At 33.9% G+C, this 22,267-nt stretch overlaps 1 protein-coding gene across 2 annotated transcripts in view; it reads left to right on the top strand.

The window, feature by feature from the left end:
- Positions 1-1,008: 1,008 nt before the first annotated feature.
- Positions 1,009-22,267, top strand: part of LOC140440030 (uncharacterized) — an 80,951-nt gene continuing 59,692 nt past the window's right edge. Inside the window, exon 1 of one of the 2 annotated variants that reach the window (XM_072530270.1) lies at positions 1,009-1,287. In XM_072530270.1, the coding sequence (XP_072386371.1) occupies positions 1,263-1,287 (25 nt within the window). In that variant the 5' untranslated portion in view covers positions 1,009-1,262. Of the gene's footprint in view, positions 1,288-16,151; positions 16,300-22,267 lie in introns of those variants that run through there. The other variant, XM_072530271.1, reaches the window with a different exon arrangement.

Raw genomic sequence — 22,267 nt, 5'->3', positions numbered from 1 at the left:
GACAAAGAAAAGAGATGAGCGAACTAATAAAAACGAAACACATTCAGAAGGATACATGGGTATATGGATCCACCAACACCAGAGGTAGGTATATACACAGATTCCTTGTACCCGCAGTATATGATTATTCTTATACTTCATAAAAGTTTTTGTAAAACGTTACTTGTGTTGTGTTAATCACGCAGCTGCTAGGCTCTACCGATAATGTACTTGATCTATCTATTGAAATATCTTCTTGGATTATTTTGGATACTTTTCTTCTGGATACTTTTCTTCTGTCAGGGAGTTGAGATATCGACGAACTAAAATATAAACAGACTCCGTTAAAAACACTTTATCTCGCTATTTCTAACAAGAAACCTATTAAACTGTAACTTCCAATTGACCACTCACTAGAGAAGAGAATGAAAGAGCAATGCATCAATTGACTATTAAGGTCAATAAAAGTATAAATGAACCTTCGGCTGGTTTTGATCCTATCCCTCTTAAGCAAAATCTATATAAACTACGGAAAGTGTGGGAGTACAAACTTCAAGCCACATTATCGAGGCATGCTATTTGAGGTCATAACTACGAGAAGCGATTTCCTGACTGCAACGGACAAGCTTTATTGATTATGTAAATGACATATAAATGATAAATGACAGATATTTGCTTGTAATAATTTTATATTGTACCTTTGTTGTGTATAGTTATTTACATATTGTGAGGTAACCTTTGATAAAACTTGACGAAGAAAAACTTCGTATCTACATTTAGATGACTTTTCCCTTATATAAAAAAACTAATTTTATTAAATGGAAACTATCATATTTACTTTTTATTCCTGTTTATAACTTTTTTATATTAAAATATCATATGTATTAATCACCTCTTATAATAATTGGCACTATCATTCTAAAATCCATGGGGCGTGACTAACTACTAACAAAATCATTTCCATAATAAATAAAAAAATTAAGCGTAATCGCGCTTCATCTCTCTGAAATAGCTTTCAATGTCAAGGCGGTAATAGCGGCAGCGGCCGCGGCGGCAAATAGTTTCAGTTTTACAAATTTCAAGATCTATTCAAGTCCAAGAATATAGTGGAGTCAGTGCGAGTCCTACGCATCGCAGAGTTAAAGTTAATAGGCTAAAGCATTTAGTTTCTAACGCAGCGAAATCGGTGTTTTTCTATTTGGAGTACACGATACAGTCGATGAAACATCAGTGATTTTTTCAGTGGTTTTAGTTCATTTTGTGCTTCTCGTTGTTTATGCAAGATGTCCTTTTGGTCTTCGATATCAAGTAAGAGTAATTTAATATTTAATTTTTGTACATTAAATAACTAGTACAAAAAATATACTAGCAGAATATATATTTATACCTCCTCTATTGTGTCTCACTGTTAATTTTTTATTTATAAAATATATGTTACAAGTTCTAGAACACAAATATAATTATGTATTATTCATAATTATTTTATTAATTAGATACCGTTTTGTACTGTTTTACTTCTAAGAAGTTCAAATATTTCTTTGTCACAATGTCCGACAACTTAAGCTGTATCTTCCACTCCAATATTTAGTGGAATTTGTAAGAATAGATTCGTTAATTAATATTAGATATTTACTTCATATTTCTTTTTTACCACTGCATCTTACGTCCTTTCTATTATAGTTAATTCTGAGTACTTGCTTTTCCCATGTCTCTCACTTTCCGTTTCGCTATATTTTATTTATTTCTTGTAAATCATCATATAGCATATTTTCTTTTTGAATTGTATTGCTTCCATGGTCATATATTTTGTTTTGTTTCAGTTGCGTTACTCCAGAACGTAATGCAACGGCTCAATACACGTTGCCATGAATATCTCCTTAAGATCAATTTGAAGGGTACTATGTGCAAGGTTATTACTAAATCAGTAGTTGCAAACATGTAACTGGTGATTGAGAATATTGTAATTTCTTCTGAGTTCTTAGAATTAGTTCCTTCTTTTTCTATTTTCAAAATGTCGAAAATTGGTCATAACAATTTTGATGGTGACAGCTCAAAATTGATCTGCGCATATCTTATGGTATCGCTCTCGAAGAAATCGGAGCGGGAATGTTATTCTTCGGTCTTTCTGTGTTTTTTATCCTGTATAAAACTACTTCACTTCTTATTTGATTTATTCAGTTTATCAGTAATATTCTTATGCAGATCCACATATCAAGAGTTTCCAATTTTGGCATTATTGTCTCTATAAGAGTCGAGCTCTTTACCCCATACAGTTCCCACCGTAAATCCAAGTTTAGCGTTCAAATCGCCCATTAAGATTAAATCGTGGGTTTTATCTTTTTCCTTAACTCAATGTATATATTCATAGAAGTTTTGGATTTGCTCATCGCTATGGCTCGCCGTGAGTACATATACTTAAATAATTTTAATAGCGCGTCTCTCATTCAGTTTTATTATGAGATACACAGCTCTTGAACTTACACTCTCTATTTTTATAATTTTATCTCGGTGTTTCTTGTGCACGAAAAAGCCTCCACAGCCAACTGCCTTATCGTTTTCTTCAATGGAATGCACCAGATGCCCTGATTTTAAAACTAATTGGTTTTTCTCCTTTTCTTCGTAATTTAGAAAATCTCAATATAACTTCAGTTCTTCCTGTAATTCAATAAGCTTCTCTTGAGTTGCAATCGTTCTTACGTTATAAGTGGCAATATGCAATGTTTGTTGTCCATGGTAGCCGTGTCACGAGAGACCATTGGGACACCCAATTTTTTTAGTTTGTGTCATATCATTTACGGGTAAGATTAGCCAATTTACTACCACGCTGGCCTGTGCTGGTTGGTTGCTGGATATAGCGGGATATTGTAAGGATTGAAAAATGAGGGAAAAGATAGGCTGGGATCTTTACTAAAGGCTTGCACGTAGGAGAAAGTCAGTAGCTAGCGTACGGCAAGGACGCCACTCCCTGTAGCAGCCTGTCCTCTACCGAGATCGTAGAGGAGGGTTGCCCGCTACCGTACAGAGTTTTAGTTTTAATTTAACATATTTATTTAAAAGAGACTAACATAACTGATTAATAAAAGAGAGGAGAATAGGGCAAAATGTAACAATAGACCCATATTACTTTGAAAGAGTGTAGAAAAGAAAGAAATATCTCGAAGCAACAATCACCGCAGATATCACAGAAGAGATAAAAGGATTAATTTAGTAAATCTATTAAATCAAAGAACCTTAAAAATCAGGATATATAAAACAATGATTAGAACGGTGCTTATATGGGTGTGAGACATGGATGCTGACAAAAGCAATGGAAATAAAACTTTGATGTTTTGAGAGAAAATCCTCAGAAGGATCTTTGGAGCCTATCACGACCCGAATACTTACAAATACCGAATGAAAACAAATGCTGAGGTTAAACAGGCCATGTCCATAGGCTATCCAATAACCATCTAGCTAAGTTAATCTGGGAGAAGGCCACAACAGGGAGAAGGTCCTTAAGAATACGGTGGAGAGATAACATATGGTTAGATTAAAAAAAAATGGGGCTACACACTGAATCAACTATGATGGAAGACCGTGTGAGATGGAAGCAAGTTGTGCAGTCAGCCAAGACCCATCCCGGGACGTATTGCTAGGAGAAGAAAAAGAAAATATTTATTTAAGAGAATTCTCGTTATCTTATAAAAGGCGTCTATGGCTGTTTCAATACGCTTTATCATATTCCTGTTGTCATTATCACTGGTATCCAAATATGTGATGTTGACTCTTTCTAGACGTATTTAATTGAGAGAGTAGATACTTTGGAAAGTAGACCCATTAAGTGCACCAATCCAAAAAAATTAAGACATGTATTGAAGTAGTAGAAGAACTCATTGCATCGTCAAAAAAAATCAAGTCACTTACAAATTTACATATTAGGGGCATGAAGTGAAAATCACAAGAAATAATCAGAGATGTGAGTTATAAAGAAGAATATTCCTAAGCTGTGCTGTCTATGGCAAATTAAGATACATTTTTAAATCATAAATACCGAACAGCATCAAAAAAGGGCGTTCAACAGTGGGTCTTGCCAGTCTTGACATAGGAAGTCGAAACTCTTACTCTTACCAAAAAAATAGCCAGACAATTAGAAATAACCCAAAGAAAAATGAAACGTTCAATGCTTGGCCTTACAGTGAGAAACAGAGTAAGAAACGCTCTGAATGAGGCCTCTGTAAGACTGTGGACACAAACAGAGGCTATATGACGATGAAGATGATGACTGATTGAAGTAGTACGTATATCATGTGTTAAACTTATGAAATTTATATGTTGTCAGTATATGGTATATGTCCTAACATGTCTCGGTGTTCTCAACTCTTTAATATGGCATGAAAGAATGCAAAACGTCAAAGAGGTTAAAAACCTGAAATCAGGTTCGAATACAGCAATGCTCTCATTGCGATAAGCTGTCAATTATGTGACATTAAAATCTTTTAGCGAGATTATATGGAACGTGTTCAAATGACAAGTGTTTTCTATGCCATGATTCCAAGTTGTTTTCCGAATAACAGTAACTACAATTGAAAATTGGAAATTTATCAACCCAGAGATCAGACAGGAATTCAAAAAGATTCCAAAGCATGAAAACCTTATTATAGAAAAGTCGGTGAAATACAGAGGGCTTTCAAATATAAAATAACCTAATAAATAGAAAGAGAGTCAGACAGCGGCGCCCAATGTCACGTAGACTATTTAATCATTTGTTTAAAAACCAAGACTGGAATACAAAGGAAATGAAACTCGACATAGAATATTTAAACAATTTAAACAACTTATGTTTCGCTGATAATAGTCATAAAAGCTGAAGATCTAGAAATGACATGGTTTTCAGGAAGGCAGAATAGATCGTTGGTTTAAATACCAATAGAGGAATAACAAAGATCAATGACGAATTTAGTACCCAATCAAAAATAAATATAACTGATTAATGTTCTCGTATATAAATATCTCGGACATGTAATCAAGATAGGTAGAGATAATCAACCACGCGAAATAAACCGAGAAACTTTAAAAGTTAACTTCCTATAATATAGGAAGAGATATAGAAGAGAAGACATAATACATATTATGTCTGAAGAGAAAGATGATCAATGCCATTAATATGGGGGCAGAAACGCTCATCTAACAAAGGCTTCATATGTGGAATTGTGAATTAAGAGTAGCACATAGAGAGGATTGCGAGACAAAAATAGAGGTGGCCAGATACGTGGCTAGAAGTATGGAAAATCTAGGAATCAAAAGGGATATTGGTGTGGAGACAGCGTGGAGACAAGAGAAGTGCGGGATGACTTGATAAGTGCGACGTAGATCAAATTGTTTTAAAAGCAGGAATGTAGGCTTATGTTAGCCAGTAAAGGACTGGGACTGGATAATAATGATAGTACACTGACTACAAAATAATTTGATTTTTTTAATGTAGTGTAAAATTGGACGTTTAAATGTTTTTATAATGGAAAATATTTAGAGGCTTACTAAATAATGATAAATTGTTTTAAAATATCACTTTGAATTTTATAGATTTATGCTTTTCTTTAGAACACTTTCTGTTACGTTTTACGCCCACCTTGTGGGTTAATATTAACGCAGTTAAACCGAAAATTAATTTTAGGTCGTTTCCTTGCCAATTCGTAAAAAGTATTTAGAGTAATGACTACTGACCTACATAGTTTTGTTCTAACCATACTAAAATTAACTACAAAAGAATAAGTCTGTATCCAGTAAACTTTATTTGGTATTGGAAGAGAGTGATAAATCACTGTCAAAGGTCCATTCCTTAGGTGTACTAAAAAATAGGCATACATATTTATTGTAATAATTTTTGCGACTAATATGCACTATAATCTCAAAACTAAATAATAAGCTGACTATTTCAGGATAAAAGTAACGAAATAAAATATTTTCTGTAAACAAACTCTCAAAAATTCTATGAAATTTTCTACAAATACTGTACAAATATTTTACGAATAAGAGAGAGTAATAAACATTATATTATCGATAGGATCTACAGGATTCTTATCTTATCCGATTCTTATCCGCAGGATAAGAAAATTAAAACTAGTTAAACTGAAAATCGTTCTCAAAATACAAATTAAACAACTTATTTTGTTTACTTGATAATACAAAAAAAATTCTAATAATTTAATTTTCTGTCTCCTCATAAGGGCAATTCAGACATATAGTAAACTAAAGTAGATTACGTTTTTGGGACGACTCTATTTGAGAATAGTTCATTTTTACATAAAATTAACTTGAAAATACCTGTCAAAAAAATCGTATCATGTAAAAAAGGCAAGCATGTCATGTTAATTATTACCATGTTAAGAAGGCAGCCACAAAATAATCGTATTTTTAATTAAAATTGTGAATATTTTCCCTTAAAAATAGTAGATAACCTAAAAATAGTTTCAGAACCGTATCTTAAGTGTGCCAGTGATCTTGACTGTACCGTGACTGTGACTTTACCGTGCCCGTAAGTGGGAATTACCTCATTGGAAAACCACAGAAGCAGTCTTGACTGTACCGTCTCTGCCTGTAGTCTGATCATCCTGTGGCTATTGGTGTGAATTAACTTTTAAGGTGATAAGATCTCGTCAAAGCTTTTTACAATTCTGTTGGAATATATCGTAGTTTTGGTGTAAAAACTCATTACGTTTATTATAGTTTACTCGTCAGAGATTTGATCTCTAAAAACAAGACAAACAAGCTGAATTTCGCTAAGAATGTCAATTTTGGGACCCCAAAAAAGATGCAAAAAATGTTACTCACTCCTACCCCAATGCTTCCCCCTCATAGGGAGGGAAAACGGAACATCGATTTACAATCGACTTTATTTTATAGATCAACTAACGAAGCAGCGAATATATATAGTTCAGAGAGCAAAGCATAAAAAATATTTCAGCAAAAGGGCCTCCAATTAGAATATCAAAGGAAACAGCAAAAAACGCGTAAACTCTTGAAAAATGGAAGAGCCGATGGAACAGCCAATGCTTCCCCCTCATAGGGAGGGAAAACGGAACATCGATTTACAATCGACTTTATTTTATAGATCAACTAACGAAGCAGCGAATATATATAGTTCAGAGAGCAAAGCATAAAAAATATTTCAGCAAAAGGGCCTCCAATTAGAATATCAAAGGAAACAGCAAAAAACGCGTAAACTCTTGAAAAATGGAAGAGCCGATGGAACAGATATTAACGAGATACTACAATAGTGTTTCAAGTATGACTCAACAAAAGAGAAATACCATCTGAACGGAAAGACCTCTCAACTAGTCAAGGAAGGAGAAGGTGACAAATACAAGGATCAGAAAGGCCATGAAAGTTAGACACACAATAACCGATGAAATAAAAGACAAACAATTAACCTGTTGTGGCCATATACAAAGAATGTTCAATACAAAACTTCCCAAATAAATTATAACACCGAAACCAGGTGGAAGATGAAAACGTGAAAGACCCGATGAAGTTGGAAAAGAGGAGTAGACGAACATTTGAGAGATCGAAGTAAGAGAAGATGGCTGGAATGATAAAGATGGCTGGAGATATCGATTATTCCTGGCATCTTCTTCTATGTCTTGATCTTTCAAATCTTCGACTACTCCGCTTCTCTAATTTCGTCGCGATCTTCTGCTTTGCTTCCGCTAGAATAGGTAAAATAACCAACCCTGTAAGAATAAAAGACGAATAAAATTAGCACAGGCGTTTTTCAGCATACTAAGTTTTACACTCTGTAAAAAATCTGTGGAAAAATTCAGAGTGTCTCAACTAGACATAGAATGGTCGATGTTATGTCATTATAAGAACCAAAACACGAATTAAAGATGCTGTGGAAAGGATCTCACATATGAAGTGGCACTAGGCTGGACACGTGGCGAGAAAGAATGACTTTAGGTGCAGTAAACGTATAATAAAGTGGCGTTCTAGCTTTCAGACATAACTGAGAGATGCCTATATTATTTATAATGATGTGTAAATTTCTAGATTCCCTTTATTTACATTTATTTTCAGCCATATACTTTTTGCTTTTTCTTCCAATTCTAATATCATTTATCTCTCTCTCCTATAGCCCTACAGCACAAATCGAGCCTTGGCCTTGTCCAACCGGTCCCTACCGATCTTCTCCAGATTCTTACGTCTATCAAATTTTGCGCATCGGCTGCCACTTTATCCTCCCACCTTTTCCGTGGCCTTCCTTTTGGTCTTGCGCCCTGCATTTTACTATCTAGGGCTTTTTTCGGCAATCTTTCTGTCTCCATTTTTACTACATGACAGCCCATTGAAGTCTCTGAAGTTTAACGAATTCTGAGATCAGTATCTCTTTGAACAGTTGATAGAATTCATGGTTGTTCATTTGTTATATATATATATATATATATATATATATATATATATATATATATATATATATATATATATTCGTTATTGTGTACAATGATAATCATATCATTCGCCAATCATTTTATTTAGTCGTTCTCCTTTTATTTAAGTTTTTTTTCAAATGTCCAGTATTCAATTAATCAAGTCTATAAAGTATAAGCTTTACGGTACAGTGTATTCATTAGACTTTTCTAACAATACATTAATCGTCAAAAAGTGATCAACTGTAATAGCCTCTCTTCATAATCGGCGATTACAGACAAGTAAGCGCGAGCACGACTGTGAAGAGGGCATACTTGGCTATTCTTGCCCATCATTGCCTATGATCGCCTACAACCCGTGAATTGTCGGTTTTTCGGAGACGCATCAAAGGGAATCACTTGATGCTTGTGGTTCGACATACTATTACGGACGATTTTGTGGACGCTTGCAGGATGATTGTGCCGATCATAGACGATAATACTAAGAACAATAGTTCTAAACGTCTGTATTTTTTTTGAAGATATGTACCTCTATTACATTTTTCCAATTTCTCTCTTGAAGGCACAGGATATGTATTATTTTTATCATTGGATTATTATTTCTCAGTGTGATCACTAAGGATCTTCAAGAACCACATCCACGGTCGCTGTTGTTTGCCGACGACGTCTTCCTCGACAGCACCACCAGGCGTTGCAACAGCAAACTCATTAATGGAAGGCACGACTAAGTTTAGCACGGCTAAACGTCAACAGTACCGAGTACTGTGGATCTCAAACCAATGGTACAATCAGCATCGACAGTGAGGACACCACATAGCTAAAATGGCGCCAAGTGACTGGAGTATTCTGTGATCGTCGATTGTCCTCCTATCGACTCAACTAAACCGTTGTCCGCCCAGTGGCTCTATATGAAACATAATGTTGGCCAGCCACAAAAAAAGAATAAGCATTCCGAGGAAATGATTATGCCGCGATGGATGTTATGCATGTTCCGCCTTAATTACAACAAAAATGAAGATATCAGGAAAAGATTGAGAGCCAATTACGGAAAAGATGCGGGAAAATCGAATAAGATAATATGCACATCTAGGGTCTAGCGACGAGAATTCCGTGGCAAGAACGAGAAAGTCCTGAATTAGACGTGAAGACTATCAGTACCATACTCCGGATCGAACCAGGTGGAGATGACTGATAAAAGCAGCGACCGTGCAATAATGCGGGACTACCGTTAGGAAGATGATGATGGATTGTTATATCTTTACGATCCATATTGCTTATGACATTAACCTGACATGCTGATTTATAATTTTTCATTTAAGTTATAGCCTAACTTTTTTCAGCTATAGTGATTTTAGCATTTCTTCCTACTTTATGTTCACTTTTACATGATTTATACCTTGATTTCTTCTTACCGGTATATATCAATGGTAAATTTGTAGGTCATTTCTTAATAGTGTTCTTACTTTTCTTTTTTTTTGTATTTTATATTCTCGTTATTCGAACATTGTTTTTATCTTTTTTCTTAAAATTGTATACAATTTAAAAATAAAAAAAGCCAACATTGGTCTCTCGTACAAAAATGTATGTAAATAATATCCTCCAAAATAAAAATCCCGTTTAATTCTTGGATTTATGTAACGTCTAGAAGGAAAAATAGGCAGTGTCTGGATATAAATATGCTAGATAACCTACTGTATCCATCACTTTCACTCTTTTAACATTCCAGCCTAATTTATAGTTCAATGTCTAACAATGTAAACTATTACAAAATCTAAAACGTTATATAAATAAAGGAAAAGATACGTGGTTCATGATTTAGAGACACAGAAATTAGAAATCTTTTTATAACTTCTCATTAATTACATGGTAAGAAACTTTTATAGTATTTCTTTGTATATTATATCATTATCTACAGGGTTGTCCACGCAAAAAAATCCAGCCTGATATATTTGCCAACATTTATTGGATTTTGTGAAAATACTAAAGCAGGCGATTTTTATTACAAAGTGGACATCTTTTAACGATATAGATATCTCTCATTTGTCAATTACCTTCCTTCCAGTACCACAAACCTATTACAGGTAGTTCGCTGTAGAATTCAGGCATCTATGAGTTTTTTTTTACTAACTCTATTCTTGTAAAAAAGTATCAATTTATAGAAAGTGTTTTGAGTGGCCAGACTTAAATCCACTACTGATTACAACCCAGTAGTGGGTTGTGATCAAATATAGATACAAGTATTAAATTAATAGAAAAGCCCAAAGAGGTGTGGAAACAAGTCAAGGGTATATGTATTATTATAATAATAAGATTATTAATGTAATAATATTCTAACCGAATAAATTGAATCACAACTAAATGTGAAAAAAAACTAGATGACAGGGGAGATCATTCTGTAAAGAATATATTACCATTCTGTAGGGAACTTAGATTTTTTGTGGATATAAGAGCTGTTCTCCAAGAATAGTTTCAAATATTGAATAATATTTTTCCATTTAATGATAGTAATCTTTTAACCCTATAATATGCATGCTAACGACAACAAGTAACCAGTTTATTACTCTTTCTGATTTTTCTAATATTTGTACAGTATTCGCATACATTTCACATAAATTCTGACTACTTTTTATAAGGAATATTCTATTTAGACACTTGTATCCTGACATAGTTTATTATTTCGTTCTGTATGGCTTGTTTCAAATGCGGTGGCAAACACTTCCACGAAATATTTTATCGCGTCGAGAACAATATTTATTTGATTGGAAACAGCAAAGTGTTGTATTACTCAGTTAAACAATAAATATAATTTGCTGTTAAAAAGATTATTTTGTCTTTAAAATCGTAATTATATAGTCATTAGGGACATACAAGGAACTGATTAATTATTTGTGAGAATTTCTAACTGTATTTGAGACGAGTTTGTAATTCAGTGCCATTATGTTTTCCAGTCTCATAAAGAAAGGTGCGAATACGCGTATTTTAAACTATTTTATAGAGTGGAGACAGTTAAGTGTAGTAGGTACAAGTAAACAGATTAGATTGGCAAAAGTGTTTAAATGTCTACAAACACTATTTTCTGAAAATAATAAGCTATATTAAACTACGTCTGAGCGAAGCTACTGGAGTAGCTGTACGCACAGTAGGAAGGATGATGAAAGCAACTGTAACAGACTTAAATAAAGGACTACGGCAAACGATTCATTATAAATACATACAATTTACCATTTTCATGAGACTAAAGGTTAAAAAAGTTTAAGAGGCGTACGAGTGGACTAGAAGTGTGAGTTCTCTCTACAGGGTTGTAAAAGATTCGATATTTAAATGGAAGAAAAGCAAAGATAACTATCTTATATTCGCCGAGATATATTATAGATTACAATCAATGTTTATTAATTTAATGGAATTACATTTATGCTCTACGTCCTAAGTATTTAGACAGTAATTAATACTACAGAAGTAAAGGCAACCTAATTGTATATGTTGATGAAACCTCTGCACATGCAGGACACACTACGCCGAACAGCTGATCAGTTGATAGTGGTAAAGGATTATTCAAAAATATTTCAAAAATAAATAGGTTGGTTATCATACACGGCGGTGGGCAATTGGGTGTCATACCGAATGCCCTTTTGATTTTTGATTTTTATATCAGGTAACAAGTCGAGAGATTATCATGATGACATGAATGCAGAGAATTACGAAAAATGGTTAAAAAAAGAGTTAATCCCCAATTTGCTCTATACCATTAGGTACTAATTAATAGAGCACTTACCAGTACTTCTAAAAATGAGATAATAATAATAAGAATCTTTATCGTCAGAAAATAACTATACTCTTTAACAACATTACAAATCTGGTGAGATACCTACAGAATGGCTGCTATCGATCTTTGTTCCGCTACCAAGAACCCCAAACACTGTAATGACTACAGATTAATCAGCTTAATGTCACACTCATTAAAAACATTTTTAAAGATTATACATGCAAGAATATTCAGAAAGTGCGAAGCAGATATGAGTAATAGACAGTTTGGCTTTCGTAAATGCTTCGCAACAGTGGAAGCTCTGTATAGTTTCACAACTCTTGCCCAAAAATGTCGAGACCAACAAAAAGATCTTTTCGTTGCGTTTATAGACTATCAGAAAGCTTTCGACAAAGTTAAAAATAACATTCTCATGGAATGTCTAAAGAAAAAAGGACTGGACAACAACGACAATAACATAGTGAGAAATCTCTATTGGAACCAATAGGCTGTGGTAACATTAGATGGAAATAGCACGGATGCGCAACAGATAAGTAGAGGAATGGGACAGGGCTGTGTACTTTCACCATTACTATTTAATATATATTCCGAAGAGTTATTTACACAAGTACCTGAAAACTGTATAGAAGGGATCAAGATAAATGGTGAAAATATAAATATATAGTCATTATCGCTGAAAGTGAGACAGACCTGCAGACGTTACTAAACACAATTTGTGATACTGGAGAACAGTTTGGTTTAACAATAAACATAAAGAAAACAAAAACCATGGTTATTAGTAAGAGGGGCAAAGTCATTACAAGGATCCAGATAAAAATGAAGATATTAAGCAAGTGGACAAAATGAAATACTTAGGAGTCTGGATTACGGAAGATCTGAATCCGAAATCAGAAATTCGCTCAAGAATAAAGTAATCAAGAGCAGCCTTTTTGAAGATGAGGAAATTTCTGAGTAACCAAAGACTCAATCTGCAAATCCGATATCGGATGGTAAAATGTTATATCCACTCTATTCTTCTTTATGGTGTCGAAGCCTGGATTGTTAATGTTGACTTAATGAGAAAACTGGAAGCTTTTGAGATGTGGCTTTTTAGGAGAATTTTGAAGATACCATGGACCGATCATATTACGAACGAAATGGTGTTGCACAGAATGGGAAGAGACATAGAACTTTTGACCACCATTAAAAGGCGAAAGAAAGCATATTTGGGGCACATACTTAGAAATTATAAGTACAAGTTTTTGCAGCTGATTATGTAGGTTAAAATCGAAGGAAAAAGGGGTCTTGGTAGACGACAAATATGGTCCTGGCTGAAAAACATTCGCGACTGGACCGGGTTAAACACACAGACGCCCTTAAGAAAAGCAGAAGATAGAGATGAATTTGCAATGGTTATAGCCAACCTTCATTAGTGGAGACGGCACTAGAAGAAGAAATTGTCAGAAAAGAATATACCATTTGTAACAGAATGTTAAAACCGCAACTGTATGAAATCATCAAACAACACAAACAAGGTTATATTCAATATAAATTTGACAAGTTAGTGTAGTATAGTGGACATATTTCCTTAAAGCTTCTGCCAAATTCTTTAAACTTAAACCCTATATAAATAGTTTGGGCGCAAATAAAAAATGTAAATGCAAAATAAAAAGTTAATTTTATATTAAAAGCTGTAAAAGTGTTTGTGTAACAGGAAGTTGCCAAAATAACTGGAGATAAATGGAAGAAAGTGAGTGAAGAGTGAACATATTTGCCAAACATGTTTTCGAACGTCACATAGATGTAATACTGAAGGGACGACGACAGTGAATCTTATTGTGAAAGTGAATAACATAATATAACACCATGATATTATGATGTACTCATAAATGTTTCTTTGTCTATTATTCATAAATTCTTTTATAAAGAATACTATAAATAATAATGGTAATAATGGGATGATAATGGGATGATGATAAGAGATGATATGTACAAATATCTCGGAGTAAAACAAGCGCGGAAAATTGACCATAAACAAATGAAAACTGAACTAACCTCGGAGTTCGTGCGAAGAGTAAGACAACTAAATCGGTCATATCTTAATAGTAAAAATGTTTTTAAGGCATTAAATACCTACGCCTGTTCCGCGCTGAACTACTCGTTTGGTATAATAAACGGATATAGAGGGTCTTCAGCGGAAAGTAAGAACACTTCTCACAAAGGCGCAAAAACATCATCCACGCAGTGCAGTAGAGAGAACAACATTACCGCGGTATCAAGGAGGAAGAGGACTTATCGATATAGGTGAGCAGTTGGATAAACAAATTTAAGAACTTATTTTCAAATACAGGCTGAGACATCTACTTTATATCGAGCAATTTGCGCAGTAGATGATACAACGCCGCTTAAACTAAGGAAACAAGAAAATAAAAAACTAAGAAACCACCTGACTCAGCAAGAGAAAATGCGCACCTGGATGAGTAAACCTCTGCATGGGCGACATCTCAATGAGATCAGCCATGAATATGTCGACAATACAGCGTCGAACTATTGGTTGAGATCGGGAAAGATGTTTCCCGAGACTGAGGGATTCCTACTTGCCATTTAGGATCAGGTTAGTCCAACTAAAAATTACCTGAAATATATTGTTAAAGATCCTCAAGTCCAAAATGACAAATGCCGATATGGATGCCAAGCCCAAGAAACCATTCAACATCTTATCGGTGGCTGCCAGTCATTTGTCCATGGCTGCCAGTAGGAAAGATTATCCACCAAGAACTAGCTGACAAACTGGGACTTCTTCAAACCGACCATCTTCCTTATTATCAATACGTCCCTGACAGAATGCTTGAAAATGACAACTACAAGCTATACTGGAACCGCACTGTGCTTACAGACCAACCAGTGGCGCATAATAGACCGGATCTCATACTAGTTAATAAACTTACTAGGCAAATAACACTTATTGATGTGGCGATACCCAACACCAATAATTTACGTGTTAAATAAAACGAAAAGATCATTAAGTACAGAGATCTAGAAATACAAATCAGGAGACAATGGAGAATGGAAAGTACCCAGACAGTACCTATTATTCTATCTACTACTGGTGTTATTCCCAAAAACCTTCTAGAGAACATAAAACAGCTGGGTCTAAATAAACATCATTATAAGGCCATGCAGAAAGCTGTACTCCTCGCGACGTCTAGATGTGTACGAAAATTTTTGGGAGATACTCCAACATACCAAGTCACCTAGGGCTCGATAACACGGAAAGAGTCCCAACAGAGCTCAATCCTTTTGATACCGTAGGTATCTGGAATGAGTGAATTTTCCTCTTAGAGGGAGTGTGAGCCGTATGGCTAAATCTGGTAATAAAGGTTTAAGAGTATATATACAAAAATGTGGCCAAGTATAATCTAATATTATTTTTTAATACATTGTGTCTATTGCGTATCTTTGACCTATCGTAAATAATATAATATAATATTTTTTGAAACGCCACTGCTTCGTTAGCATTATTAGTCCGAGAAATATTGTTTCCATTGCAATTAAAAATAGTTGTAGTTATAAAGTAGTATATATATAAAAAATTTTAAATTTTGTAGTATACTGTACGACTAATGAAGGAGTACTTCTATTGATTGGAAACCTGTTAGTGATTTGGTACTTCATAAACCCATAAATCATGTATATATATATATATATATATATATATATATATATATATATATATATACAAAAAAGTGTGTCACCCTTGATCAAAGTACTTTGTTACTATTATTACGTCTTAATGTAATTAAGGATGGTCAACAATTACAAAAGTGACATGGTCCTTAAAATGATAACAAAACAAAGAACTTCCTTTGTCCTGTTTAACGAAGATTCCAGTAGTTGCGTAGGCAGGAAGAGTCCTCGTGAAAAAGTTTATAACCTTTTCTAGATTTTGCGTGCTCGGTTGTTATCGATTTGATAATACCGAGTATTCCGTGTAGTTTGTTTATATGTGGCGCTCCGCTTAGACTCGAAGGCACCTTAGCGCGCAATCGATACAATTAAAAATTTAAAATATCGGGGTTACTTACCAATGTCATAAGAACGTTTATATATAACTAATACAGAAATTGTTGCCCAATTAAGATCTCGGAAACTTTATTGCACTATATCACAACATGTTTGGTAAGTAGTACAACTGTTAGAAAAATTTAAAAAAATATATTTTACACGTGTATCAAAAATATAATAATAGAACTAAACTATTATTTTCACTTTATGTGAACTTTTTAATTTAATCTTTAAAAAAATACATTTAAAGATAATAAGTTTCGGAAATATTATTATTTATTTATTTTACTTATTTATTTTAAAATGTATTTCACGAAACCTGTTGATAGAAACATACAAAATCTACAATCAGAGTTTATGTGTACAATAAAACTGTTAATTATTTCTTAACCTTATTCGTTTCACGGAGGATTGTTGGCCGTTACTTTACCTATCATTTTCTGTTTCCATAATTTACCTCTTCTGCACCCTGAACATTTATAGCGGTAATCTCCTTGCGTTAATTCCTTGAATAATGGTGTTCTCTACTTTTTTATTCACTTATTATTTATTGACTATATTTATTTATCTATTTCATCTTATTTTTTGCCCATTTTCAGATCTGGCTTCCACGCGTATCATCATACTTTCTCTGTATTTGGTGTTATCTTTCTTCGCAGGTTGTTTTTTGCTTTTGCTTGATTACTAATTAACCTCCATTCCTTTCTTTTTTCTATTTTCCTTCTCCAGTTCGAAACGTTCATTCTTTTAATATCATCGCTGACCTGATATTCCCATCTGTGCTTCGGTCTTCCTCTTGGTCTCGTCTTTGTTGGTTTCTACTCCAACATTTCCTCGATTGGTTGATCATCTCCCCTTCTTAGGACGTGACCTAACCATTTCAACCTTTGTGCCTTTATATGTCGTACAATATCTTTTCCGTTCATTTGGGTTTCTATCTCGCTATTATATAAACGTCTAAATTCTCCTTCTTGTATTTTCTTTGGTCCCAGGATTCTTCTGTGTATTTTTATTTCTATAACTCTTAATTTGTCTTCATATTTGTTAGTAAGACACATTGTCTCTGCGACATAGGGTATGACCGGTCTGAACTCCAATTTGTATATGTTGATTTTAATTTTTTTACGGATTTTTCTATTTTTTAGAATATTCTGCAATTTCCTGTACGTTCTAATGCCTGCTTTTATTTTTTTTTTAATTGTCCACTAGTTCTAATTATTTAAATCTCTGCGCTTCTTGGTCTATTTTAATACCACCTATGTCCCATAATTTTTGCTTCATGGTTTAGGATCCTTAGTGTATATTCTAAGCTTGTTTGTTATTTATCGCTAGTACCAGATCATCTGCATATCGTATAATTTGTATTGAAATACTTATAATCAGCTTGTTAATCCTGCGTTCCAGACCATTCTTCCGAGCTCCAATACTCCCCAGGCTATAAAGGACGCTATGGAGACGACTAACATCAAAATGCTTGCCATATGGGTACAAGGATCCCCATATGAAATCTTCTCTTGCCCGTTTTTTAGGTTTTGTTAATATCTTTTGTGGCTTGTGGCTTTTGTTAGTATTTTTTTTTATTTTTTGGTCGCCGAGGCCGTTTTTTAGGGTTTTTATAATTTTGTCTAAAATAGAAATCATGTTATTAGAAGTACGATACCTCAAGATGAGCGTGATATCTTCTGTGATTCAATATTATCTAGACTTTATTAGATATTTGCTAACATTTCTTATTTTGATCTTCTGTGCTTTCATCTATGGAACACATCATACCCTAATATCTTTCGCGGGATACGGTTCGGGTGGTCTTAAAGTTCAGCGAATTTTATTCTGGCTTTTCTTCTATCATCTTTAGTACCCTTACTTGCTTCAGATCTCCAAACACTAATGTGTGCACCTTGTAACATTTTTTTGTTTTTTTTTGTGTTACATGTGCTTCCCTATGCAAGTGTTTCCCGATGCATATATTATTATGGGTATTATGATGCTGTGTAGCAGTCTTAATTTGGTTTTTATTGCTAATTTGCTTCTCTTATTGCGGATCTGGCCCTTGTTGTTTTTTGGTACGTATTCCGTGCACGTGTGGTCTGACCTTTAAACCTTTGTCCATTATGACTCCTAGGTATTCAACTTCATTCTGCCATTCGATGGGTGTATTTTGCACTGCTAGCTATTCTTCTATCTTTTTTCTTTTTGAACATAACCACCCGAGTCTTCTCTGGATTTATGGCTAGTTTTCATTGGATACTCCATTCTTATACTATATCCCGTGCCGTCTGTAGATTTCTTACAGCTATATTCCGGTTTCTGTCTTTTGCCACGAGCTTGAGCTTCTGGGGCTTCGTGTTCAGATAGAACTTGTCCTATCTAGACCTTGAACCTCTGGTCACCTAGGTACGAGGAGATGAGTCTCACGTCAATTATTTATGCCATACTCTGTCGAACAACTTACAGAACCTATAGAAATAGGCCGCGGAATACGATAATGGGGACTCATTAAGCCAGATCCTTACAATATACAGAATGGGAAACAAATAAATAAAAATACAAAGCAAAGAACCATTCAGATGTAAAATAGAAATTGGTGACATCAGTATTGAACAAGTAATGGAAATAAAATACCTTGGAATTACACTGTCCAGGTATGGAGACCTGGACAAAGAAGTGATAGATTAAGTACAAAAAGCAAATAGACTGGCAGGATATCTTAATAACACTATAAGGCGAAACAGATAGATTAATACTAAGATGAATTCAAGAATTTATAAAGCCAGTGTAAAACCAATAATAACATATGCCTTAGAAACAAGATCCGACACAGCCACAACACAAAGGCTACTGGAAACGGTAGAGATGAGAGTACTGAGAAGAATTACAGGAAATACGCTAAGAGATCGAAAGAGAAGCGAAGACATTAGAAGAAAATGTAACGAACATGGTATAAATGAATGATTATAAAATAAAAAAAAAAGAATGGAATAACCATATAAGCAGAATGGGGGAGACCCGTGTCGTGAAAATAACAAGACATAAGTCACCAATCGGCAGAAGAAGTATCGGACGACCACGCAAAAGATGGAGTGAAAACCTTCCATGTAGGTATTAATCCGCCAATAAACAAACAGAATTCCTTATAAAGAGGAAGAAGAAGAAGGCACTCTGTTGAAGGCTTTGTTTATATCCAGGAAACATAAATCCAGGATATATATTGCTTGTCGTTGAACCCAGCTGTTTTGTACTCTTTAAGTCTGAGTACTTGTCATTCACTGAAATGTTGAGTTCTTAATTAGAATTGTGCTTCTGGGTTTAATCCTAGCCTATCTGTCTCTGATTGGAGTCTGGTTTGTATGACTCGCTCTACTATCTTGCTGACTGATGGAAGTAAGCTAATCGGCCTGTAGTTTTGCGGGAATATGTTATCATTTCCTGTATCTTACTGGAGAAGAGACTGTATCTTAATATTTCCTTTGTTTAAGTCTTGGTAATAATTTTGCTGGTATCTCAATGTTTTTCATTTATACTAATACCTAATGTCTATTTATAGATTCAAAGACTGGTTATAAATCTATAACTAGCAGGTGCAAGTCTACGTCGTATTCGTAGCACTTTTCAATCGCTTGGGAATATGTGTATGGCATCTATCGTTGATTTTCCTTGTCTAAATCCTTGTTCATATTCTCTTCTTGTGTTTTCCTTCTATTTTTATATTATGTTTCTCAAAATGTTCATTAATATTTTGTATGTATTATTCAGAAGCATTATCCCTCTATAATTTTTAGTGTTTGTTGAGTCTCCTTTTTTATAAATGGTTGTAATATGTCTATTTCTTCAATACATGGGCATGTTTTATTTCTCCCAAATATTTTCATGAGCTTATCAATCCGTCGCATAAGTTCTTCTCTTCCATTTTTAATTAGTTTATTATTAATTTTATCTTTATCTCTTTATTTCAAACGTTCTGCTACATCAGCAAATTCAAAATATGCTTCACTGTTACTGGTATAATAAATGTATTGCAGCTTGTACAATTCCTCCCAAGTCATCAAGGAAATCTGTAAGTTAATCGAGTATTACTTATTCTCACTCTACGGATAACTATTTTTTGTCCTGTTCATGACTAGACTTGTTTAGAATTAGTAACATAAGGTAAAAATAACAACATAAGATTATACATTTTAATAATTTAGCTAATTACGAAAAAAAACCTTTAATGGGTATATTAACATGAAAAAGAAGATGTACCTTTTTTTAATTTGAAATGGCAAGGTCAGAGCTGCGTTATTACCCGAAATAAGAAGAAATATTAAAAAATTAAAATTGTAAAAATGTCCTACATCTTCTCCACAAATTATTACATATTTGTCAAATTATCCTACAGTCAAACCGCCATGACATCATTGCGTTCACAAGAAATAAGGCCAAATGGATATGGGAATAAGGACAACTCAACAAACTAAACGAGGATAACCTAGATACCCTATTATGGATTCCAAGCCGACGGAAAAGAATGACATAAAGTCGGAGAAAACTGTGATAAAAACAATTATTTAATGATCTTGGAAGTTAGTTATTAATATTTATGATATAAAGCGGCTTTCAAAATAAATTTCCAACTTTATTCACATTCCAAAAATAAATCATAATTGATCATGTGCGATCGCTAAGCAATAGCTGATTCGATTGCATACCCCTTCTTAATTGTCTCTTAAGGACGTTTTAAGGAACAAAGATGTTTCTTTTCTTAAACATGTACATACTTTCAAATATTTATGTATACGTGTGTATACAGTGAGCGCAAAAAAATCTTAACATTGCCAAATAAATAACTAAATTCGAAGAAAAATTACATACGTTCTGTCTGCGTTTCTTTAGCATTTGAGGGGATAGGTGATAACGTACTTGCGACAGCGGCTGTCTGTAGTTTACTGACTGCTTAGTTTTTTTAGTTTATTCTGTGTGTTTGTACTAAACACAGCTGGCTTTGTGCGAGTAGTCAGTGTTAAACTCATTTTTATTTACTTAGTAAAGTTTGGGATCGGTAAATTCTAAATTGAAGTGAAAAATATGGGTCGAAAGAAACTCACACAACAGGAGAAAGTTCGTGCTTTAACCTTGCTTAAAAAAGGAGACTCTGTAATTACCGTAGCACGTGATATTGGCGTTTTAAGAGAGGCAATTTATCAATTAAAACGGTCGGCTGCGTCGTTTCCTTCACGGACTGTTCCGGAAAGAAAACCTGGTCCTAGAGTTCCTAAAAAAACATCATCTAAGACTGACAGATCATCAGGCGTAAAGTGATGTTAAATCCTTTCCATAACTGCCACAGAACTCAAAAATAAACATGCTGATCTCCCTCAGAACGTTTTAACAAGAACGAATCGTCACCGGCTTCAGAAATATCTAGCAGTACCAAGTCGATGTGCTGCAAAGAAGCCATTTCTTACAAAAGCAATGAAGAAAAAAGATTAGATTTTTGTAAAAGGTATCAGTATTGGACACCTGAACAATGGAAAAAAGTCAGTGACGAAAATACGTTCAGGTTAGTAAGAGGAAGAAGCTCCAAATTTGTTCGTCGTCCACACACCGCGTCATGGTACGATCCAAAGTTAATAGTTAAAACCGTCAAAAATCCTGAAATTGTAATTGTATGGGGTGCGTTTAGTGGAAATAAAGGAAGGGCAGGGTTGTATTTCTTGCCAAAGAATGTTACAATGAGGGCAAGCAACTATGTGATTGTTATAGGACAACATTTATTGAACTTGTGGGAAATTCACGAATGACTTTTTTATGCATGATGGTACCCTTGCTCACAAAGCCAAGACAGTGTCAAAGTTCTTGAATGATCACAATATCAACGTATTCAGAAAAAAAATATAGATATATATATATATATATATATATATATATATATATATATATATATATATATATATATATATATATATATATATATATATATATATTGTTATGTTTCTTCTTTCCCAACCAAAGAAAAATAAATAAAAAGATCCATCGAAATAAAATTTTAAGATATCAATATAAACAAATTGTATATAGTAATTTAAGATAAGATTTAGTGTAG

This window comes from Diabrotica undecimpunctata, chromosome 4 (genome assembly GCF_040954645.1).
Source record: "Diabrotica undecimpunctata isolate CICGRU chromosome 4, icDiaUnde3, whole genome shotgun sequence".
Classification (NCBI taxonomy): Eukaryota; Metazoa; Arthropoda; class Insecta; order Coleoptera; family Chrysomelidae; genus Diabrotica; species Diabrotica undecimpunctata.
The sequence above is the reverse complement of the archived record's forward strand: the minus strand, read 5'-3'. Positions and strand labels throughout refer to the sequence as shown.